A 26,344-nucleotide genomic window follows, 5' to 3' on the forward strand; every position below is an offset into this window, starting at 1 on the left:
GGGTTACGTTCCTGAGAAATGCCGCGAATACCGAAAACGCGAATACTGAGTTATGGCTCCCATAGTAATAAAGGGGTTCCATTCCAAAGTATGAAATATATAAGATAGTATGAATCAGAGCTGTAATACTCAATATGTTCTACGTTGATAATAACATTAATAAATTTATAAGAGGAGTTTACCTCAATATAGTACGTAGAACACTTCCGTATGATACCCTCCAGAAATTAAAACGGAAAAACGAAAAAATCGACAATTTACCGGTACATTAAAGTGACTCATTGATTTTATAATGTTTTGCCACTGAGGAGACACATTGTCGATTTTTTCGTTTTTTCCGTTTTAATTTCTGGAGGGTATCATACGGAAGTGTTCTACGTACTATATTGAGGTAAACTCCTCTTATTAATTTACTAATGAAATATATAAGAAAAACTAGTCTAAAATTTTGTCTATGTATGTATTTATATGTACCTTCATAATATGACTATGTACGTAGTGAAATGCAAGCATATGGCATCGAAATGAAAATAAGAAACAATTTAATATTAAATGTAATATTTATTAGAAATTTCAAACAAATCTTTCAAACCAGCGCCTTTGCTAGCTAAAAAACTTATCCCGGCAGTGCTATCACCAGTTTCGCTAAAGTGTTGATAAAGGAGTTTTGCCTTTTCACGAATGATAAGTGAACTTAATGGAATTTTATTTTGAATTTGGTCTTCTATCCACAGATTTAAAGCTTTTTCCATTTTTTCTAATTTAACATCACGAGTTACAGAGCAAATTTTTGAAGCAATTAGTGTGTTTTCACGGACACTACGTCGGATTTTTTCTTCCGATTTCTTGATTGATCGTATCGTTGACTCATTGATTTTATAATGTTTTGCCACTGAGGAGACACTTTCACCATTAGAAATTTTATCTAATAACTCAATTTTATTTGCTAATGTCATCACCTTCTTTGATCTTTTCACATTTCCCTTGTTATTCGTAACCATATTTTTGTGCGGGTTAGAAAGGACTTGTCCACAATAAAGTCACTTTCTTCCATTAACACACTCGAAAAAGTCTGTTTTACACCGCAAAACGGTAGATTTATCACTTTTGTAGCATATAAATTAAAAGCAAACAATGAAAGCTTCCATGATAAGAGCATAACACATATTGAACAAGGATTGGCGAGAAACATCCACGCTCGCGATTTTGTGACCCCTCTCCCCCCACCCACCGAGCGCTGTTTTAACCAGTGAAGATAATTTTAGCCACGCTCATGTTTTTTTATGGCGGAAAATGTTCACGGCGCTTTAAAATTCACATTTTTTTTTTTGTAGGTTTCATTTTATATTAAATCAGTGACCGCGAATAGTGGGGGTTTACTGTATGTATATACATATATATCAGTGTTCTCCCCAGAATATTTTGCCAGCCGGGTGGCATTATGAAATAGCCAGGTGGGGAAGTGTAATACTTCACAATATTATAAAATTTTCTGTTATTTATAAATGTGACTTAAGTGATCCAGAGCAAAAATTAATTGCATAATTTAACATTATATGCTCCTGTTGCATTGACTTCGATTGCAAGTATGTTCGAATTAATATTGATTGAAATCAGTGGGCAGTGCACCCATTCAGTAGGTCCTGGGGAGAACACTATATGTATGTATGTGTATAGCTGTCTTTAAATTCATGATTCATACTCGCAGAACTCTGTTCAAAGTCCTTTCTATAGGAATGGAATTTGTCCCAGAACTGTCCGAACCATCCCTTTTTTTCTCTTTCTGTTCCTTTTTACTTTCATGTATTCTTTGTTTTATTTCTCATGAGCAATCAGTTTTACAAACATGTAGTGAGAAACTAATTCATTTCTATACTACCCTCTTTTCTCCTTCACATAGTTTTAGCACCTCTTATTCTTGTTACTGGTGAAATTGGCAAAAGGATGTCCATATGAGGAAAGATATCAAATATGTGGGTTGCAGATCTTGGAAATTAGGCACCTTAGAGGAGACTTGATTGAGGTGTTTAAAGCTTTGAGAAGCATAAGTTAAAGGAATGAGGATGAAATTTTCAACAGTTATAAATGATTCTTTAACTAGGTTAAGTTATAAGTTATAAATTACTGGAATAAGTTACTTACATGGGTGGTAGAGGCTGACAGTTTGGGGAAATTCAAAGGTCAGCTTATATGTATATTAAAAGCTCTATGAATATTACTGTCCTAAGTTACAATCTATGTGACAAGTTAAATTATTAAATCATGTAAGTTGTGCTGTAATTTATGATTTATAATCCTCTGCCTGATAGTGATTACACTGCTACAAGTTACATAAAAACTACAAATATTTGCTGTATCGATACAATGCCAGCAGAAATCAGCTGTGGTTTTATACGCAATTACAGGGCCGAGTAAAAAATAAATGCACCAATGTAATCAGCAAATCACTAAAAAAGCTATACTACTAAATTTAAATCAAACCGTGTACAAAAACAATAATTTCAAATCAATAAATAAAAAAGTTCATTTAGCAGCTTTAAACACATCTGGCTCCCCATAGCCTCGTCAGGAAACTCTTGGACATGGAAGCCTATGATAGATATAAGCTGGTCTGTAACCAAGTCACAAAGGAGGTTAGGCAAGCAAAGACAGATTACGAGAAATCTTTGGCAAAGGATGCAAAGAAAAACAGCAAAGAGTTCTTTACGATTTAAACTCCAGAAGGAAGGGAACGAATCAGATTGGTCCACTTGATATCGATGGTTTAACTGTTGATGATCCTGCCCAGGTAGCTAATAAACTAAATGAGTATTTTGCATTCCTCAGGGAGGGGAATGCCAGAGGTGAATTTAACTCTGGCAATGAGCTAGATGATTTTGTAATAACTGAGAGCAAAGTGGAGGAGAAATTGTTGAAGATAAACATAAGAAAGGAACCTCAGTGGATGGGATCTATCCAGTTATATTAAAGGAGGTAAGCAAACCCTTAGCCATAATTATGAGACTGACTCAGGTGAGCTACCCATTGACTGGAGATGTGCAAATGTGACTCCAGTTCACAAAGGAGTATCAAAGGGTGACACAAGTAATTACAGACTTGTTAGTTTAAATTGTTTTCCAGGGAAATTAATGGAATCACTGGTTAAAGAAGCACTGCAGGATCAACTAGACAAGGCTTCAGCTATAGCTCGGACACAGCATGGGTTTGTAAAGGGGAAGTTAGTTAGTTATTTGTTTTTTAGGAGCATTAGCAACTAAGGCCATATTGCTCCGGGATATGCGATGGTCATTCCTTGACCTTTCCACATCCTCCATATTTGGTGGCGACGGGCTCGAACCCCCGTCTAATCAAGAAGCATGTGCTATGCACTGCTGCTCCTTCCCACCTGGCTGTGGAGGCAGCCTAAAGGGGAAGTCTTGTCTGACCAATTTGATTGAATACTATGATGTGGTCACAAAGGAACTGTATGCAAAGAATAATTTTGATATCATATATTTGGATCTTAGAAAGGCTTTTGATACTGTTGCACATGGAAGACTGCTGCACAAAATGGAGCAGTGTGGGATTGGAAATGAATTGCTGCTATGGATAAAGAGATGGTTGAGTGGGAGAAGACAGAGAGTGTAATCAGTGGACACTGCTATTAGTGGAGTCTCCCAGGTGTTGGGTCCGTTGATATTTTCTGTATTTATTAATGATATTTATGATGGTATAATCAGGCTTAATGTCTAAGTTTGCAGACGATATGGAGGTCGGCAGGGTTGTTAATGACACTAATAACAGTACGCTGCTGCGATGGGCTCTAGAAAAGTTGAACAGATAGGCTGAGAGGTGGCAACTGAAGTTTAACATTGACAAATGTAAAGTACTGCATATGGGAAGCAGTAACCCCAGAGTAATGTATTAACTGTGTAGTACTACACTGACAGTAGAGAATGAAAAGGACCAGGGGATAATTGTGCAGTCTGATATTAAGTTTTCTGAGCAGTGCAGAAAATTTTTAAATCAACTAGATGATTGCTATTAATATCAACATGTCAGGGAAAGTACTAGGGAAAAGAATACTCTAGACCTCATCATCACCCATTAACCAGATGACATAATAGGGCTGACAGTACAGGAACCAGTAGCAGGAAGTGATCACGGAGTTGTACGGTGGACAGTGAACAGAGAGGTAGCAGTAGTTCAAGGAAAAGGAATCAATTATAATTTCAGGAGAGGAAATTTCAACTGCTTAAGATGCTACATGGCCTCTATTAACTGGATAGATATCTCACAGAGAGCAAATGCAATTGAATTATGGTATACCTTTAAACCATTAATCACAGAAGCCTTGAATGCATATATACCACTAAAAAAATACTCCACTAGGAGGATTCCAAGTTGGACGAATAATGAAGTTGCCAGATTACTTGAGCAGAAAAAGGTGGCATGGAAAAGTTACAGAGAAATAAAAATTACTGAAGTCTATAACATTAGTTACAAATTGATCTGTAATAGTGCCACAGAAAAGGTTAGGCTGGCAAAGGCAGATTATGAGAAATCACTAGCAAAGGGAGGGGAATAAGAAATTCTTCACATATATAAATGCAAAGAAGAGAAGGACAAACCAGATCATACCCTTATGTAATGGATGTGGGATAGTATTAGATACCCCCAGCTGAAGTTGCAAATGAACTCAACAATTACTTTGCATCGATAATAACAGAATAAAAACCCTTTACGTCAGTGAGAAATTATGGCAGTGAAGTTGGGAAAAATGCAGTTAATGATGTTGAAATTTCATATTTATTTATTGAAAAAAATTTTTTGCCCCTGCACGCCAGTAAGGCTCCTGGGGTTGATGGCATATACCCTGTAATCTTAAGGGAGGGGGCATGTGAGTGCATTGAACCAATGAGGCTAATTATGAGAGCATCACTGGACTCGGGAATGATTCTGTTGGATTGGAAAAGTGCCAGTGTATCTCCAATACATAAGGGCAGTTCAAAGCATGACGTGGGAAATTACTGGCCGGTTAATCTAACTTCAGTAGTAGGGAAAATCATGGAGACAATGATCAAGGGTGGAATTCAGAATCATTTAGATAGAAATGGAATTCTGGTGGATACTCAGCATGGTTTTGTAAAGAAAAAATCATATTTAACTAATCTGGTTAGCTATTTTGACAGGGTCACTCAAGAGCTAGATTTAGGGAATAATTTTGACATTGTTTATTTGGATTTCAACAAAGCATTTGACTCAGAGCGGTTACTTTATAAGCTGGAACCGGTTGGAATCATACAGAAATTCCTTAGATGGATAGCTGGGTGGCTTCAGGGCAGGAGGCAGAGGGTTGTGATAAATGGTTATTCCTCGATTGGGTTGATGTAATAAGTAGAGTCCCAAGGATCAGTATTAGGACCACGGTTGTTTTTGATTTTCATAAATGAAATCGATGAAGGGATAGAGGACGTGATGTCTAAATTTGCAGATGATGTAAAGATTGGTATAGTAGTTAATGATAAATTGTCAAGCAGAGCTTCTTCAGAATGACTTAGACTTCAGGGATGGTCAGAAAAATGGCAGCTATGCTTTAATCTAGCAAAGTGTAAGGTATTGCACCTGGGGATCAGTAACCCCAAAATAACATACACTTGGCGGAGTTGAACTAAAGCGGGTAGTGGAGGAAAGGAACTCTCGTCTGACCATATTACGATATGTTCAGACGTGAAGTTCTCCAAGCATTGTAGACTGGTTGCAAGGCAGGTCCACGGTGTCCTATCAGTGATTTTCTAGTAGAAATAAGGACATCATAATCCCACTATATAAGGCTATTGTTAGACCACTCTTGGAATACTGTGTTCAAGTATGGATATCACATCTAAAGAAAGACATTGTGCTTCTTGAAAGGATCCAAAAATGGGTAACTTGCTTGGTGAGATTGGCAAAAGGGCATCCATATAAGGAAAGACTGATTATGTGGGTTGCAGAGCTTGGAATCTAGGCACTTATTGGAGACTTGATAGAGGTGTTCAAGACTCTGAGAGGCATAAGTAAAATGAATGAGGATGAAATTTTCACAGTTATAAATGATTCTAGAACTAGAGGCCATAATTTTAAGTTACGTGAGAGATGTTTAGACTGGATTGCTGGAAGTTTTATTTTAACCAGTGAGTTATAAATTACTGGAAAAGTTACCTGCATGGGTGGTAGAGGTTGACATTGTGGGGAAATTCAAAGGTCAGCTGGATAATTACCTATGGGGGGAGGGAAACACATAGGTTGTCCATTTCTTTTTCTCTTATTAATTATTATTATTATTTTATATTTTTATTCTTATTATTTTATTTTATTTATTTATTATTTTATTATTACTGAATGTGTTAAGGGCTTTAGTCTCAGGCTGCGAGAGATTTAGACAACATTCGAGTTAGTGCAAATGCATCATATTAGTATGCAGCTAAGCTCTGAATTAGTACAAATATGCAAAGGCTTACATGGCATCATTTAAGTTAAAACTCATATTGTGAATACCTTCACGACGAGTTGCCATGATATTGCCTCGAATAAGTAACGCTTCACCAAAGGAGAAGACTATTGTTACTTATTCTCAGCGGGATACCACCACCCAGACGGCACCATTTCAGGGTTATTTGGCCCTTCTTCGGTGGGTGAGTAGGTACCCTAGTGATGCAATGATGACAAAACAGTTATGAAGTTGCCGTCTGGGTGGTGGTATCCCGCTGCAAAAACTACTAAAGCAAAAACCTCTAAGTAAATACTGTGATCGCTGCCACATAGTGGTTCTTTTATTTGTAGATTTTTAATACATGAATTATTACTGCTGATAATCAGATCCAGAGTATTTCTCCCTCTGGTTGCCTCATGAACATGTTGCTGTAGAAACCATTCATCCTATAATTCTACAAAAGTCTTGGTAGTGTGCAAGTGAACCAAGCCACAAGTTCCAGTCAATATATGGAAAGTTAAAATCCCACATTATAAGACATTCTGATTTACTGGCCCACTCTATTTCTCTATACAGCTGCTCGGTGTACTCATCAGAGGCACTAGGCCTATAACACACTCTTCTTCTCATTTCTGCTTTCCCAGTGCTTAAGTCACACCAAACTGACTCAACATTGTACTGGCCACCCATATCAACTAGGCGCCTCCGTAGCCAGGTGGGCAGGAGCAGCAGTGCGTAGCACACGCTTCTTGATTAGAGCGGTGCTCGAGCCCGTGCCCACCAAATACGGAGGATGCGGAAAGGTCAGGAAATGACCACCACATATCCCGGAGCAATATGGCCTTAATTGCTAATGCTCCTACAGAAAAAAAAAACCCCACCTCATATCAACTGGATGCTATGCCTTAGAGTTTGTTCTTCTTAACAGAGAAAACCCCCTCTCCCCTCCTATCCTGTCAGTTCTTTCTGTATACATTGTACTCCACATGTTCAAATTCTGTATCCTTTATATCTGAGTGATATTCCACATCTTTGATATCCTAACAATGTCTGAATTTGATGCCTTGACCAGCATTTCAAATTCATCAAATTTATTTACTGTACAGCCACTCCCCAGCTTACGTAATACTCAACTTACAGAAATTCAGCTTTACATAAGTTTTTGCTAGCCAGTGCAAACTTAAAAAATCGTGGAAACATATTTTCTGGAATAAATGGAGGTATCACGAAAATATCATAATGTGAACCCAATAGCACATTGTTGTTGGTTTTTTTTTTTTTTTGGTAATTTGTTCCCAGACCTTGGAAGTTGAAATTTTTGCTATATAACTAAGCTATTTATTATCTCTCTAAAAGATCATTTTTATAATGGAAATTGGAATACACTTTCATTGTTATCATATGTTCCATTATAAGAATCAATTTTGAATGCCTTTGTGATATTTTTCTAAAACACATTTCTGGAGGTCACTACCGTAAAACAATTTGCACTTTTTTATTGGACTTTTCTGTTAGTGCAATATACTGTGAACAGGCAGTAAACTCAATCTTATTGCATTTGCGATAATAACTGGAATTCGGTGGGTTTTTATGTTATGGTATTATGATGAAATGAGTTCCTCTTCATTCCTATTTACTTATTACAATGGTGAAGGGACCATTCAAGAAGCAGTGCATAGCACATGCTTCTTGATTAGACCGGGGTTCGAGCCCATCACCACCAAATACGGAGGATGCGGAAAGGTCAGGGAATGACCATCGCATATCCCGGAGCAATATGGCCTTAGTTGCTAATGCTCCTAAAATCCAAAACAACAAGCTTGAACAGTGAATACTATTTTAAGGGACAGTGCGCTCGTATAAAAAAACCAATGCATTTAAGGTCAACAGTGATCACAAAACAGCATTCAGGTGCTATATCGAAGATGAAAAATCTATTAATAATATGGATAGAAAATCAGATTCAGAAGCAAGTGCCCCTGAGTCCAATGGGCATTCAAGCAAAAAGCAAGAAGTATTTATGAAGATATTAAGGATAAGTACCCCAAGCCAAATCCGTGTCAAACAATGGATGGTTTAATAGGTTCAAGCATCGCACTGGTTTCCAAAACATTAAAGTATGGAGTGAAGTTGCCAGTGCCAATTCTGCAGCTGCGGAGAAATTTTGTGATGTGGTGGAAAAAACCCCTTCTAAATTTCCACAGCCCTCAACTTCCTGTCTTATGCCTGTCTCCTCTCTCTTTGTGTAACTTTATAATTTTGTAATTTTGTACACTTCTGTAATTTTTCCTGCGCATGAGATAAAAAAATTGAATAAATAAATCTATTTACATGTTCGTCAAAAATTTCTTTTTTGCTTCAATCAAATTTGCGAGTGCTGCATAAGCATTTAGGGAAATTCTGGCTTACGTAGAGTCCCACAGAATGTAACCCTTGCATAAGTCGGAGAGTAGCTGTACTCCTAGCATTGATGTACATGAAAGTATACATGCATCTCCTGTTACTCTTAATTACCCTGAAACAGCCCATGTATTTACTCATTTCATGATTAGTCCCAGCAGCCCTTGAAATCCCTAACATCTTGCTTTCAATGCTGCTGCTTGTTTCAATAAAAGCAATTGAATATTCTATGAGTCTCTCTGAATAGCAGAAGAACAAGAAGTGATCACAAAAACAAGTTGCTCTCTCTCTCTATAAGTGTGACGGGTTTTTCCCCCTCTTTAGAAACAAAAATTAGTAATACTGAATGTATTTTGTTTAGTTTCATTAGATAATGTAATATTGTAAGAATAATAAAACATTCTGAATTTTTTATTATTAAGACTGAATAGTAAGTTGTTTTATAAATATAAAATAAAAGGTTTCAATAGGTTTCACAAAACATATACAATGGATTCCGGTTATTTGGGCCACCGGTTAATCGGGGCAGCCGTTTATTTGGGGCAAATCTTAAAAAACAGAATCCAGTCGAGAAAATAGCTAGGGTTTACTTCGCTTAATTGGGACAGCATGCCGTTTAATCGGGGCAGGAGACCACAGCACTGGAGATTACCCTACGATTGTCTCTGATGGTACCACGTGGTTCAGTCGAAATTCTGTAGGTCACAACAATAAAAACAATTAGCAGTCACCTGTTTATTGGGCTTTTCTGTTAGTGAAATCTATCATAAATGGACAGTAAACTCGATCTTACTGAATTTGCGATTATACCGACATCTGGAATACTGTGGGTTATTATGGTGAAATGTGTTTGCACTTCCATGAAATCTTCATTCCTATTTTTAAAGCTTTGAAACTCATTACTCCGTTCTCACTTGTGCATATTGTGTTACTAGCAATTTGTGTGTGCCATGTTCTTTGTCATTGATTGCTTATCTTTTTACTGTTTTAAATTTTAACCCCCACCCACAGATGTCAGTGAACAGAAATGTCAACTAGTTTGTATGTAAATATTACGGTACGTATTAATTATTCCGATTATCACGTATATTCTTCCGATTTTCACGTATCATTTAATTCTTTAATTAAATTTATGCTTAATATATCTTTGCTTTTATACCCTGTGGATAATATTCCTCCTATTTTCACTAATTAGAATCGCTGTTTAATAGAATTAAAATACAATTCACAAACGTAATTACAATGACCAGCGCTTACTGCACATCGTATAGTGAACGGTACTTTACTACGTTGAGTTCGTCGTAATGTGATTTGATTGTACAGTGAACCAATTGTAGAGGGGGGGTACATTGTATTTTTAACTATTTACGTGAAACTTCGGATAATTGGGGCAGCCGCTGAATTGGGCCAAAATGCACTAGTCCTGATGTGTCCCAAATAACCGAAATGGACTGTATAAAGTTTGATTGCACTATTGTTATAAAATGAAAAGATTTACACAAAAATGAAATATGTTTAAGATATTTTTCTTCTCCACCTAAGCTCAATTTCATAACCCTGAAGTAGAAGCAATATTCAGAGTGCAGAGGAAAGGAGAATTTGAACAACTACAAGAATCTGGAGTACAAAATCATTTCCTTTTATGGCATGGAAGCCGAGCAGCTAATTTGTTAGGAATCTTAGCACGTGGTTTGCAAATTGCTCCTTTGGGTGTCCAATTGTCTGGAAGCTTATTTGGAAAGGTAACTATAATTTTTAAACTTTTTCTTGGTCTGGCTAGAAAACATCCTTTATTTTAGTAATTTTAAGGTTTTATTACATTTCATTATTTTGTTTCTCAAGGAAGCAGAAATGCAACTCAAGCTCCAGTACACTAAGAATAACAAATGATTATGGTTATTGAAAGTATAAATAAAAGTATAGTAGAAGTAGGCATTATACTGGCACTGATTATTACAACTAAGTTTAAAATACATGTGCAACTTTTTGCAATATATGGATCATCCTAAATGTTTAGTATTGTAAGTCTTAAAGAGCTGCTAGTTTTAGTAAAGGTTAATACTGATTTTCATATTAAATCATAATTTCATCTAAAGTGCACCAATTAAAATTATACAGTACACTGTATTTAAATTTAAGTTTTTACACAGTACATCACTGTATTTATAGTTAATCACTGTATTTATAGTTAATTTATTCTGTGATATTAGGATTAGTTGAGGCATATGATGCAAGAAAGCAAGCTTATACAGCATCACATCAGCCAAAAAAACCCCCTTCCCATCTGGTCACTGCAAAAGTTTGTCTAGTTCAGCCTTGAATTTATTTAAGCTGTCAAATTCCACAACAGATGAATTTATGGCATGCAGCATACAAACGCTGGCCAACAAATAAAAACTTTATTCATTATCAAATCAGGCCACCTTTGTTTCAAATAACAGGAAGTGAGTGGCATGGCATGGATTCTGTAAGGTGTGTTTTGATCTAATTGTAACCATACTCCAGAAAAATATCCCATAGCTGCAACAAAGTTGAAGGAAGAGGACCTTGCTGCCAAATAGCTCTCTCCAGCATACATTCTCAGTAGGATTGAATTCAGATGAATGTGGGACCATCAAAGATGGTGGAATAAAAGAATTATAGGGTGCAGTAGATCTAATACACACTTCAGGTCAACTCTCTCTGGATGACATTTGTTCTTCCAGTGGTATCAACAGACACAGTCCACGCCGACTGTAAGCAGATTTTTCTATTTTTTTTCCCGAGATGACTGATTTCTGCATGGTACTAATTGAAACAGGGCAGTTCTGGACTTGGTTGAATTCAAATGTTATTTTCTGCCACAATTACGTCTTTGAGATGTGGAAGAACCTCTTGCTTTCCATTCATTAAAAACTTTTAAGTCATTTAAAAACAGATGGATGCTTTTAAAGAAACAGTTGTCTTTTGTTTCTTAAATATTGGCCAAAATGATTTCTTTTGTTTTTTATCTTTTGATTTCTTAAATTGGCTTAAATCCTGCCAAACGTGCGCCCCATCACCACCCTACATCACCATTTTATTTGCATTTATTCTCATTTATTTGTATTTTTTCCGTCTCTGTCTGTCTTAATATAAATATTCGTATATTTTTGGCCAGTGTATGTAATTGCTTATAAAAGACTTAAAGCTAAAGCAAGACAAATTAGGTAGAAAGCAAAATGTGATTTATGGAAAGACATTGACACACGACTCATTTTTAGAAGAATGCAGGCACTAAATAACAAATTCCTTCAACCACCTGCTCTAATACTTCACTAGAAACGGAAAGACCTGATGTTCCTGAAACACTTGTTAATGCACTATCAGAATTGATCGGTATGATCTCTCCTATGCCGCCTCCTTTCGGCACATCAGAGCAAGTGCAGAATGGTATTCAGTCAACTTCTCCGTGCACCTCAAGCTCCCATACAATCAACATTAATAGAACTTAAAGAATCATTAAATATATCATCCAGTAGTTCCACTGGCCCAGATTGCATTCATTACATTATACTGAAACATTTACTTGAAGAGGACTTGTGTGCCCTGTTGATTTTCTTTAATCAGATCTTCTCTGAAAATGCCTATCCTTTTTTCTAGTGCCATTCTTTCATTATCACCTTAGCAAAATGCAGCAATGACCAATGACCCTTCCTTGGTTAAAACTTATAGGCCAGTATCTCTTATGAGCTGTGTAGGTAAAATTTTTGAAAGAATGGTTCATATAAGACTCACACGTATCCTGGAATCACAGAATGGCCCTGGGCATACTCATCAAAGCTGAATTTCTATTCACAATGCCTTTGTCATGAAACAACATCTAATTGTGGTTTACTTAGATATTGAAAGAGCATTTGATGCTATCTGGCATTGTGGTATTATTATGGATCATTATGATAGCTTCATAAAGACAATTCTAGGGCTAAGGGGCCATTTTCCCAAAATAATTCAAAATTTCCTGTACCTGTGTCCTTTTCAAGAATGTGAGTTGTAAATATACTGCTACAACTCATGTTCAGGTGGAAGAAATCCCTCAGAGATTGATACTTAGTGCAGTTCTATTTGCAGTTTGAGTTAGCAGCATGACACAAGATTTCCTGAACACTTTTGAAACTTATATGTATGTGGACAACCTTTCAATTTCAAAGTATGAACACTATCAAACTGTAACCAAAATAGAATCCTGGATTTCACGCAATGGATATCAACTAGCAGAAAAGAAATGCACCACTCACTTTTGCAAGCAACAGGCTCTCCACCCTGATCCTGAACTGCAGATAAACAGCACTCTGATCCAGGGCTGGCAGAACACAGTAAGCCTGGTAAGCAGGGCATAGGGGTGCCAAAATTTTTATTATAATAATTAATAAAAGTATCTCAGTTAAAGTTAAAGTAAATAACGACTTTAATCTCAATATGGAAACAAACTATTATTGAATTATTTAGAAAAAAATGTCATATGTCTATTCACAGCTTAGGTGTGTGTGTAAATAGTAACATATATAGATATGTATATGCTCTGCACTACACTCAACGCCACGCCGACAACCACATATTCAAATTATGCGGGTGCTCGACTCTGACCATAACTGTGTGTGTGTGTTTTTTTCAATTTGTGTGGTGTTGACAGAGTGAATTCTTTTGTCTTTGGTAAGTGTCTCCTTTTATTAAATTATATAATTATCTTTTAAAATTATTTTGGTTACTATCGATGCTGTCCTGTAGTCAAAATTTGTTCATGTACACAAAAAAAAAAGTCGCCGAGGGATCAGATAGAAAATACAAAATGTAGAAACCGTTTGTCTATCTCTGTTGTTTTATTACAGGCAATAAAATGAAAAACTCAGAAATCAATTTTTTATGTTTGCTAAATTACTTGTTTCACACTCAGAATTACAAGCTTATTTGTCAATGGTCAACATATCAGCACATCATTTCTCTGAATTGTAAAATCCCGTTATAACGAATTCAAAAGGGACCAAGAAATTTTTTTGGAATACTGAAATTTCGTTACTTCGAAATAAGAAATGATTCTAGTTTATTAAACATATGTAATGAATGCAGATTTTGATTATACATGTAAGAAACATAAAAATTAATTTATTTCAAATCATTTTTGTTTATTTCAGTACATTGCTTATTATACTTAAAATCTTCCATCTTTCAGAATTGTCAATACGATAGGCATGAACTGCTGTGTGAAATTTCTTTTTCAACTTGTTTGATAATTTTTCTTTTTTATAAAAAATAAACTGCTTTTTTTTTTTGTCCAATCATTTTCGCAACATTTTCACATATTCACTGCAGTTCAATTCCAACTAACCGAAGGATATCGAAAACTTAAAAGCTTCATTGTAATGGGTGCCTCATTGTAAGTCTTATCTTTATTGGTTTCTAGCACCTTGACTTAAGATCCATATCAGTTTTCTAATGAACTGAAAAACATTTTATAACTCTGTTTTATTGCATCAATAATTTTCAGTTCATTATAAAAAATTAAGGAAGAATAGCAGATTCTGCCATAAAAATATTCGTTATATTGAAATTTTCATTATGATTTTTTTGTTTCATCGAGATCCATCTAAATCTAACATTATTTCTTATGGATTTATGCCAGGACCGTAAAAAAAATTCGTTGTACTGAATTTTTAATTATATCGCTATTCTTTACAACGGAATTTCACAGTATCAGATATCTGGAGCAACAATACTAGGTGTGAACTATTATTGTATTGTCAGAACAATGGCTTTTATTTCAAAATATATAGAAGTGGTATGACATCATAAAACAGACAGTACATATACGAGGAGGTTCTTTACATTGCTTAGTGAGATAATTCAGATAAGTTATTCAGTATTAAATCAAAGTTATAATTCATTTTATGTATTTATATATTAATTAAATTTATTTTATTAACATTCATTTTAATATAATGAAAGAATTAGCAGAAACTCCTGAATCAAGAAAGAAACTCTCAGGTGCGCAAAATAGAAATAGCAAGGCTACAAAAGAAGCTCTTCAAAAACAGGCTGGAGCACTTGATCATTTCACTAAAAAATCGAAGTCTTCATGATCAAGGTGAAAAGGTTTCTATCACCTTTTCTCAACCGAACAACTCTGACTTAAGTGATTATCTGCCTAATAATGATGACTTTTTGACTACTCAAACATCTGAAAATCTATCATGTACTTCAAGAACAAACCATGTCTCTCTGATGTCGAAGATTTCTCAACCTTCACATCGGAAAAAAATTCAAATCATCAGTGGTTCTGGTGAAAAAAAATCACAATATTGGCAGTAATGAATTCTGGGCAGAAACAACAATCAGCTTGGAAGAACAATGTGAATTGCCATTTAATTTAGGCACATTTGTGGAAGAACAGCCATGATCAGTTCAATTAGAAGATTCTGCAAAGTGGTCAAAACTCACCGATTAATTTCACATCATTTTAACGGAATCAGGACCTGTTCAAAAGAAAGATATTTTGTATCCTAGAAATTCAACTCGACATAAGTTTAGTAAATTAGCATATTATAACTGAAAAATGGATAATGGTGAAATTGTTCTGAGAACCTGGCTGGTATATTCATGTTTGGAAGACTGCTCGTTTTGTTCCTGTTGCAAATTATTTTCAAAAACAGATTTATGTGATTCAGGCAGTAGTTTTGTGTCGACCATTTACAATAGAGAAATCTATCCAATGCTCTTCACACACATGAAACAGCATTGGTAACATGAAATATTTGAAACAGTGCTGTGACTGTAGAAAGAATCTTACGAATAAAACCAATTGATGCACAAAGTGAAAAATTATGCAAACTGGAGAAGAAACACTGATTTCTTCTCCAGGACATCATTTCAAGGATTATCGAAATTGTAAAATATCTTGGATCTCAATGCCTAGCATTACAGGGTTCGTCTGATAAACTTTTCGAGAGAAACAATAGCAACTATTTTAAAATTAATAGAATTTTTTGGTAAATTCAATACTGTGATGTCGATGCATATCGAATGAACCTTAAGATCTGAGCCCAAATGCCTTTACTTAAGCAAAAATATTCAAAATGAAATTATTAATTTTTTTAGCAATGCTATCACTGAGAAGATTTTGACTGCAATAAAATATATATATTATTCTATCGTATTGGGTTGTACCCAGGATGTCAGTCATATCAAGCAAATGTCAGTTATTATACATTATGTTTCATGTTCAGACGATATGGTATTAATTGAAGAGCACTTCATGGGGTTTTTGCTAATATCCAATTCAACTGGCAAAGGTTTATGTAGCGTTATTGTAAACAAATTACAAGCTTGGAATCTGGATATTGGCAACATAAGAGTGCAAGAGTATGATAACAGCATAAATATGAAGGATGCAGAACATGGGCTACAAAAAATGATTTTAAACAAAAACTCTTGCACCTTCTTTGTGCCCTGTGCTGCCCACAGCCTCAATTTAGTAGTTAATGATGCAGCTAAAGTAAATACTGAAACAATCAGTTTCTGTGGAACTGTACAAAAAATATACAAATTTTTTGCAGGATCAGCAAAACACTGGGAAGTACTCAAGAAACATTTCTTCATTGACATTGAAGTCCGTTGCAGATACTTTGGGAAAGCCGGATTGATGCTCTGCGACCTCTAAGGCATCAAACTGGAGAAATATATGATTCCCTCTATGAAATTTATAGTAATGAAATGATGTGACCAAAAAAATTATGCACTAAGCCAAAGGATTTCAAATTTTTGTGTTAACTGATACTATGGCATGACATATTAAATCTTTTCAATCCCGTAAATGAAATGCTTCGAAATATTAGTGTAAACATGGCTGTATCTTTGACATCCATGCAAAATTTACAAACTTTTATTTCAGAATTATCATTCTGATGCCAACTACAAAAAACTTCAACAAGAAGCAAAACAACTTTGTGAAGACCTTGATGCTATACCAAACTGTCAAACAAGTTCAACGAATTAAAAAATGCAAGCATTTTAACTATGAGCATGAGAACAACTTTACTTCCGTCAATTGCCAGAAGTAAATTTTCTTGTGGATTTCTTCAACACCATTTTAGATGTTGCGATGTCTTCCCTAAATGAAAGATTTGACCAACTAAAACAACACAGCGAGCAGTTTGAGTTTTTGTTTGTTTGTTAATTGGTTTTTAGGAGCATTAGCAACTAAGGCCATATTGCTCCAGGGATATGCGGTGGTCATTCCCTGACCTTTCCGCATCCTCCGTATTTGGTAGTCACGGGCTCGAACCCCGGTCTAATCAAGAAGCATGTGCTACGCACTGCTGCTCCTGCCCACCTGGCTGCAGAGGCGCCTTGAGTTTTTGTATGATTTACATAAACCCAACAATTCTGATCAAGAAAAACTTAGACAGAATTGTAACGATTTGCAAATACATTTAACAGACGAAGATAACAAAGCCGTAAATGGAACTGATTTATTATTCTACGAAATATGTGCATTCAGGGATTTTTAAATTGGATTTAGATAAATTTAAAAATTCCCATGAAACATTAAAATTAATTTGTGCAAATAAATTGCCTTTTCCAAATTTAACAATAGACCTAAGAATTTTATTAACAATTCCGGTGAGTTGTTGCAAGCGAGGAAAGATCATTTTCCTGATTAAAACTCCTTAAAATCCATTTAAGATCAGGTATGTCACAAGCTAGGCTTGTAAAAATCTGGCAGTGATATCTAATCTATAGAATATGATATTTGTGAACAATTAAATGTATCTGAACTTTTACGTGATTTTGTCAGTATTAAAGCACGTAAAGTGAGAATGTAATTGATGTTAATAAAATTAATAAAAAATGTATTTTCATTTCTACTTAATTTAAAATTGTAGTATTTATTACAATCTTCAAGGGTGCCAAATACATTTCTGCATAGGGACACCAAAAGCCCTAGCACCAGACTGACCTGCTCTGATCTCACTTGTTAATATTGTAAGATTTCTTGGAATGATATTAGACAGCAAGCTAAATTTCCAAGTTCACATCACTCATGAACTAATTGTCTAAAGCAGTGGTACCAAACTGCAGATCCCTGGGATCTGCAAACAGTTCCCAAGGGAACTGTGGATAATTCCATAATGGCTACTTTGAATTTTACTTATTTTTTTAATTAAATGAATAATGTTTTGTTAAAAATAATCACAAAACCTCTTTAACTGGCAATATGTTTATTTCACATGACCATTAGAATATTTACTTAAGAAACATCCTGTTCCCATGAAGCGAGCGACAATCAGTTTAAGGCCAAATCTTGCAATTCATTGTTACATATGCTACTGATATATATTCGTAGCTATCTGATTACAAAGTATGTTTCATGTGGACCCAGAAAGAAATCCAGGTGCAACAAACTTGCATCGTTGGACCTGCTACAGAGTTTAGTAATCTATCTGTGACTTCACCACCACAGATCACCAGTTCAGTTTAGTCGTAGTTCATATAGCGTTAACATAATTACAAGGGTATGCTGTTGCAAACGCGGTTGGCTGAAGAAGATCTGCAAATGTTCCCAAATTTTGATGATTATATGAAACAGGAGGATGTCAACCGACAGGTAATAAGTCTTGTTCGATTGCACTTACTGACTCTTTTGGTCGTTATTGCCCAAAGGAAGAGGACCCCAGACACGGAAATACGTGGATAATAGATCCATTTTCGGCAAAAATCGAGGATAATAATTTGAACATGAAAGAAAAAGAAAGCCTAATCGATCTATCATCCGACGACAGTCTCAAAAGTAAATTCCACACGTCCCTAACAAGATCTCATTTTTGGCTTTCCGTAAAAAGTGAGTACCGAGTGTTGGGTGAAAAGGCCATCAAAATTTTAATTCCATTTGCAACTACATATATGTGTGAAAAGACATTTTCATCAGTTACGGCAATTAAAAACAAGTACCTCTGTCAGCTAGAAATACAAACGGCTCTCTGTGTTGCAGTAACGTCATTGGAGCCAAGAATCCAACATCTTATTTCAAGCGAGCAGCAACAAATGTCACACTGATTATTTTGCTATAATTAATCCTTTATACACCTCTATGTCGAGGTGCACTCGATATTTGATAATTGTTAATATTAATTGTTTCTATTAATCCTTTTTTAATAAAATGAAATTTAAAATGGTTTTTTTTTTTTTTTTTTTGCATTTTATATAATGTAATTTCATAGTGTGATTTCATTTTTCATAATATATCTGCGTTTATTTATTATACTTTTTTTTATCATTATAATGCCATTATATTATTAATTATATTAACATTAATGATATCCAATTTTTTGCAAATAACTTGCAGTGCAAAAACAAGTGTAAGTACCATTTCATATTTAGAACGTGTTACTTTTATGGAAAAAATCATGGTAGTGGTCCGCGGGATTCAAAATTTTGAGTTTAGTGGTCCGTGAGGTCCGAAAGGATGGCGACCTCGGATCTGGATGATTTTGTAATAACTGAGAGGAAAGTGGGGGAGAAATTGTTGAAGATAAACAAAAGAAAGGCACCTGGAGTGGATGGGATCTATCCAGTTGTATTAAAGGAGGCAACAAAGGAAGTAAACAAACCCTTAGCCATAATCATGAGAGATTCCTTGGACTCAGGGGAAGTTCCCATGGACTGGAGATATGCAAATGTGACCCAAGTTCACAAAGGAGGACAAAGGGCGACACAAGTACAAAGGGTACTAGGAAAGTTTTGCAATACAGCTTTGTTTATTTAATTTTTTCAAAGTAATTTCCTCTACATTCAATACACCTCTCCATCCTCCGAAACCAATCTTTTAAACCAGTTCTGCCAAGTTTCACTAGGGAGTAAAGCACACTCGTTGTCCCAAGCCCGTAGAAGGTCCTCATCACTGGAAAACCGCCTCCCTTTTAGCTTCATTTTCACATGCGGGAACAGTGCAAAGTCGCAGGGAGCAAGGTCTGGACTGTAGGGAGGGTGCTCGAGACGTTTCAGTCCTGTCGTGGTCAAATATTCAGTGCAGGCTTTGGCGCGGTGAGCTGGAGCATTTTCGTGATGGAGGTACCAGGTGTCCATTCTTGACTTTGGCCGCAGGTTCTTCATAGATCCAATGACTTTAGGCAGGCATTGTTCAGTATACCACTTAGCTGTGACTGTCTTCTGCGTGTCTAAAACGACATGTTCCACAATTCCACTCGATTTGAAAAATACAGCTATCATTTTCTTCTTTACAGATCGGGATTTTCTGACAATTACAGGTGTGTCGTCATCATCAAAGACCCAAACTTTGTTTTGAGCCTTGGTCGGCATATCGTAATAGTACAGCCAAGTCTCGTCACCTGTCACGATGTTGTTCACATACCGAGATTGTCCCTTATCAAACTTTTTTAACATCTCCTGGCACCAAGTCACACGTCGTGTCATCTGCTCTTCAGTCAGTTGATGCGGCACACAGAGAGAACAAAGTTTCTTCACGTGCAAATGATCTTGCAGAATCGAACGAATTGCTGGTGCATTTAGGCCCAAAGTATCCTCTATCTGTTAGTAGGTCACTCGCCTGTTTTCGTCAAGCATTTTCCTCACAGCAGTAACGTTTTCCTCCGTAACTGACGTTCGTGGCCTTCCCGGCCTCTCAGAATCCTCCAGAGTGAAATTTCCCCTTTGGGATTCTCTATACCACCTGAATATCATTGTACGATGTGGACAATCATCATCTAGTGCAAGAGTCATTTCTTCTAAGCACTGGTCTATGGTTAAACCACGCACGAAATTATACCGCAAAACTGACCTTATCTCATTTCGTGACCACGATGCCATCGCAAGCACTTTACACTCTCACTACTAATGAATAACTGAGCCCATCAACTTGGTGCGGCGGCTACTATGCACGTATGAACATGTCTCAACATGCAGCAACAAGCAGCTTCCTGTGATTCATTGTTGCGTCAGATTGCAAAACTTTCCTAGTACCCTTTGTAATTGTAGACCTGTTATTTAACTTCTGTTTGAGGGAAATTAATGGAGGCACTGGTTAAAGAAGCACTGCAGGATCATCTAGACAAGACTTCAGTTATACCTCAGACACAGCATGGGTTTGTTAAGGGGAAGTCTTGTCTGACCAATTTGATTGGATACTATGATGTGGTCACAAAGGAACTGGATGCAGGGAATAACTTCTAAGATCCAAATATCTTATATTTGGATCTTAGGAAGGCTTTTGATACTGTTGCACATGGGTGCAACAGTATGAAGACTGCTGCACAAATTGGAGCAGTGCGGCATTGAAGGCAAATTGCTGCTATGGGTAAAGGGATGGTTTGCGTGGGAGTAGACAGAGAGTGGTAATCAATGGACACTGCTCTTTGTGGATTAATGTTATTAGTGGAGTTCCTCAGGGTTCAGTGTTGGATCCATTTTTGTTTTCTGTGTTTATAAATGATATTGATGATGGTATATCAAGCTTAATGTCCAAGTTTGCAGACGATACAAAGGTTGGCAGGGTTGTTAAGGACACTACTGACGCTATGCTGCTGCAACAGGATCTGGAAAGGTTGAGCAGATGGGCTGAGAGGTGGCAAATGTAAAGTACTACATATGGGAAACAGTAACCCCAGATCAATGTTTCAACTCTGTGGTACTAGATTGACAGTGGTAGAGAATGAAAAGGACCTGGGGGTAATTGTGCAGGCAGATATGAAGTTCTCTGAACAGTGCAGACAGGCTGCAAGAGTAGCTCATGGCGTCTTGTCAATGATATACAGGAATTTTTCTAGCAGGGATAAGGAGGTGATTATTCCCTTGTATAAGGCAATGGTCGGGCCACACCTTGAGCACTGCATACAGGTCTGGAGGCCTCATTTCAAGAAGAATGTAGAGCTGCTGGAACGAGTACAGAGAAGGGCAACAAGATTAGTGAATGGAACAAAGGGTTGTTCTTACGAAGAAAGGATTACGTTTTGCAAATTACAGAGTCTGGAGACTAGGCACTGGCGAGGTGATCTGATAGAGGTGTATAAAGCCTTGAATGGTTTGAGCATGCTCAATGCCGATGGGATTCTTCCTCTTGCTCAGAATAATCACCTGAGAGGGCATAAATTCAAATTGAGGAAAGACAGATGTAGGATAGACGTGAGGAAATTTGCCTTTAGCCAGCTGGTAGTTAGTTAACAGACTTCCATCCCTTGTTGTGGAAGTTGATAGCCTAAATAAATTTAAGCCTCAGCTGGACAGGTATTTCGAACGAACGGAGGGGTGAAAAGGGAGTGTGTTTTTTTTTTTTTTTTTGGCTGATGCTGCATAAGCTTGTTTTCTTGCATCATTTGCCTCTACTAATGCTAAATGCTAATGCTAATCTTTACAGAACCTTAATCCATTCACGTCTAGATTATGGTTGCCCAGCATATGACTTGACCAGGAGCTGTACTTCACACCAACTCTCTCAGTGCAATCTCTGCCATAAGGAAAATTTCTCATCTTAACCTTGAAATGCATTGACTCCCAATAATTACTCTCCTGGAGCAAGTCTAATCATTTAATAACATGTTTCTGGATCCCTGGCATTTCAGGAAATTAAATTGACTTTGCAGCTAAATACCACTCTCAACCCCGCTGTCTTACAGTACTTTCGGGTTCCTTACACTGACTATAAGCCTATTATTTGCAAAAACTGTTAAGATAATTGGTTACAGAGCAGGTAACACCAACAGTAATCTTTGCCAGATAAAGCAAGATCCACAGCTGTGGCCCTCTTGCTCCAACAAAACAGACAAGCAGAAGTGATATTGACAGGACTTAGAATTGGGCACTTGCCCATCTCTTTGTTTTATCAAAAGAAAATCCTCCTCAGTGCTCGTACTGCCATGGCCAACTTACAGAACATCATTTACTGGTTGACTGTCACCTGTAATTAACCATGTGCTCAAGCCCTTTCCAATCATTCTCCAGCTTGCACATGATTTATCCAAGTTCCTAGGAAATTATGCAAATACAGAAGAACTTTTACTCTATTTGGAACATATAATTCAACAACATTCTGCTGCTTGTAAATAAATCAGTGAACAGACGGTTTAACCTCAGTAGCCCTTGTGTCATTAAACCCAGTACCAACAATCCTGATAAAAACACACATTCACTCTTTGTTCCTCAGAGGGCAGGACTTGGGTTGTGATGCCAACCCAGAAAACATTTTGAAATGATTGCACTGTCCCATTGTAAACTATGGCTGTCTGATAGTTTGAACCTGTTTTTTTTTTTTTAATGAAAACCCGAAGCACAAGGGGTATTAGAACCTATAGTGCTTAGTACCGTTTGAAAAAGAATAAGACAAGTTTACCTCAATATGATACTCTCCAGAAATTAAAACGAAAACAACTAAAAAAAAAAATTCTAAAATCTTCCATTACAGTAAGAAATAATTGACAATAATTAAAAATCACAATTAAAAATTAATTTAATGAAAAAAATGCACAACGATTTTCCTTCCTGAAGCTGACTATGCTTTTTGACCGTATGTTGTGGTCACAGGAATGAAAATTACCAAATAGGGGTGAGCTTGGAACTTAAATAGGGATTATTTGTCTTCATGCATACGCATAAAGGACCATGAGTCGGAGATTAGATATGGCCGGCGAACATTAACAGATTTCTCGCGTAATTTAATTTTGACGGTGTCTGCAATTAATAGTCTCATATAATTACATTGGACACTAAGTATTTTGGGCCCGTTAAATAAAAAAGTGTTTTTCATTAACAGCATGAAAGGCTAATTCTGACGCTGCTGAACGAGAAGCAAGAACTGAGGCCGCATGTTGATTAACACGAAAATTCAGAGGAAACCACTTAGAACCCTTATAAGACGAGTCACAATCACCACAAAAAATGTTGTATACTAGGTCATTTATTGTGTTGCGAATGAGGAGAGGACTGAGCGATTATTCAGTATAGTGTGTAATTTCCGTATTGGCCTGGCTACAATTTTAAATTCGGTATCTTTAAAAAATCTGTTAAGTTGTTTGTGCCACTGTTCAACATATAGGACAGAAATAAAGTATTTTTTGATATTTACTATCGTTGATTGGTGTATTTTTTTGTATCTATCCTTAGCTTGTACCCTAATTCTGTCTATTGTAGCAAGTGGGTAACCCCTGTTTAAGAATATGCTAGTTAATATTTGTATTTCTGAGCCCTTAGTATGTGATACGGGGTAGAAAAGGTGTCAAATGTATATGTTCAATTGTTGAGAGATAGAGCTCCGATATTAGGCCACTCAGGCTTAATCCCATTGGCAAACCAAAAATTTGTTTGTATACTTTGTCTCAAAAGGTGATATAGTTGGCTTCAACTAAGAGTTTAATTAAGTGAAAAATTTCCTTAATAGGAAGCTTTGTATAATTGATTGGTATCGAGTTATTATTTAACATATCCCAAAGAATATCTTATGTGTATTCAATGTTTACATTCATATATAACAAGGTAACATCTAGTGAGAATAAATTATCATTACTGCCAAGTCTACAGTCCTTAAGGTTATTAAATAATGTATTGTAGTTCTTAATCCCAAATTGTATTGCCTGTCTAAAGGGTTTTATAATGCTATATACATGTGTGGCCAAGGATGAAAATGCTGAGTTTCTGTAGTAAACAGTAGGCAGAATAGGAAAGCTGGCCTTATATAATTTTACCTGACCAAAAAGTGCAGGAATATTGTATGTTCTGGCCTTCAATTCCTTTAACTGAGCCATAGTAATGTAGTCATTTTTTCGATATGTGGTTAATATTTTATTGTAGTGATGAAAATTGGTAAATAGTGCTGGGTCTACTTCAAGATAAGCGGAAGTATCCGATACAACTGAGTCTAACTTATTACCCTATTTCTTCGATTCTAAAATGCCATTGATTGTAAGACGCATCTTAATTTCAGAAAAAAGCTTTGATTCTAAGAAAAAATAAACAAATAAAATAAAACACTAAAATAAATCTAATAAATATTTTTATTACAATAGAATAGAATTCAATTTACTAACAACAATAGTACCAGTATTTTTCAGTAGGTATGTTACTTCACATCACTTCCTTCTGAATCGTCGATATCTGCATCTGAATCAGTATCGTTGTCTACTTCACATTCAGGGTCAGATTCTTCTGAGCTGTCGTTATCTTCATTATTCCATAATATATCATCTTCTGAGCCATCGAGAGCATTGGTGATGCAACATTTTTTAAATGAGTTCTTTCTGGGATTAGCTTCCAAGCTGTTGATACCCATTCTGCCAATTTTGATGCCGGTACTTTCTTAATTTTTCCGGAAGGTGTCAGCTGAAGGTTGTCGGTCAACAGCCAGGATTCATATTCCTTTCTCAAGTAATCCTTAAATGGTTTGTTGACTGAAACGTCGAGTGGCTGCTGTTGGCTAGTCATGCCACCAGGAATCACAACCAAGTCACCACGTTTTTGCACGATTTTATTTTTGACATCAAGTACTAGCATGCTAGGTGGGTTACAGAGACTTCCAGGATGTCTATTCCACACAACATTTAGCCAGTCTTCCATAAGCTCTGCTGACGTCCATCCATTTTTTTGTGCACACACAATAACATCTTTGGGGAAAATTTCATTCTTTGGTATGGTTTTTCTACATAAAATTAAATATGGTGGCAACTTTCGACCATCAGCGGTGATACACTGCTTTTTGTAGCCCGTGCTTATAATCTTGATTTCTTTAGCACCTTTAGTGTTGATTAATTTCAGTTTAATTTCAAGGCATATTGAAGAAGACTGAGGTTTCATCAGCATTTCCAATTTGACTAAACTCATAGTTACTTTTTTTTCCTTAATTTCATCACCTGTTGCTGAAAGTTAATCAGCTTCTGTTGATAGTCTGCAGGAAATTTTTGACAAATAGATGTTCGGTGCCTTAACGATAATCCACTACAATGCATGAGTCTGTCGCACCAGCCGTGACTGCCTTTAAAAATTTTCTCTATTCCGAAGGCAGTTTTTCTCCATCTTTCAATTGCATGGCTTGTCGAGTGATGGGTAATCCTCCGCGCAAAAGGATTACCACACACACACACACACACACACCTCTAAAAGGACAGAATTCATGGGATACCTGGTTCCTGGGCAACTCAACACTGTGTCCCCTCTTGCTAGTGGACAAACGCACTGCTTAGCAGGTACAAAACGTATCACAGCTTCATCGACTTGTGGAAATCTTCCTTTCTTAGGCCCCGTAAAGCACTTGGTTGTTCTTTGCATGAAAATATGGAATGCCGTTCATTTCTTGAACATTTACTTCACTAATGTCAAAATGTTGACCCGCAGCTCTATTTCCATGTTCTTTTGCATACAGAATAACTTTTCATTTCAATGCGGCTTCGTAGTGCAATCTTTTTGACATTTTAATGTGCAATAAGGGATCAGAATTAACGAAATACAGTAACTCCACTTCTTACATACTTTGAAGATACAAAC

The 26,344-nt window shown here is 36.3% G+C and overlaps 1 protein-coding gene across 4 annotated transcripts in view; it reads left to right on the forward strand.

Annotated features, from left to right (window-relative positions):
* The window catches only part of LOC150084913 (poly [ADP-ribose] polymerase tankyrase-like), a 1,170,388-nt gene that overhangs the window by 1,098,690 nt on the left and 45,354 nt on the right, over positions 1-26,344 (forward strand). For all 4 annotated transcript variants that reach the window (XM_090376702.1, XM_090376704.1, XM_090376701.1 and 1 more), the window contains one exon: positions 10,394-10,593. In XM_090376702.1, coding sequence (XP_090232828.1) covers positions 10,394-10,593 — 200 coding nt within the window. The remainder of the gene's footprint in view (positions 1-10,393; positions 10,594-26,344) is intronic.

Source organism: Mastigoproctus giganteus, chromosome 6, assembly GCF_048544385.1.
Source record: "Mastigoproctus giganteus isolate SK-2022 chromosome 6, ASM4854438v1, whole genome shotgun sequence".
NCBI classification, from domain to species: Eukaryota; Metazoa; Arthropoda; class Arachnida; order Uropygi; family Thelyphonidae; genus Mastigoproctus; species Mastigoproctus giganteus.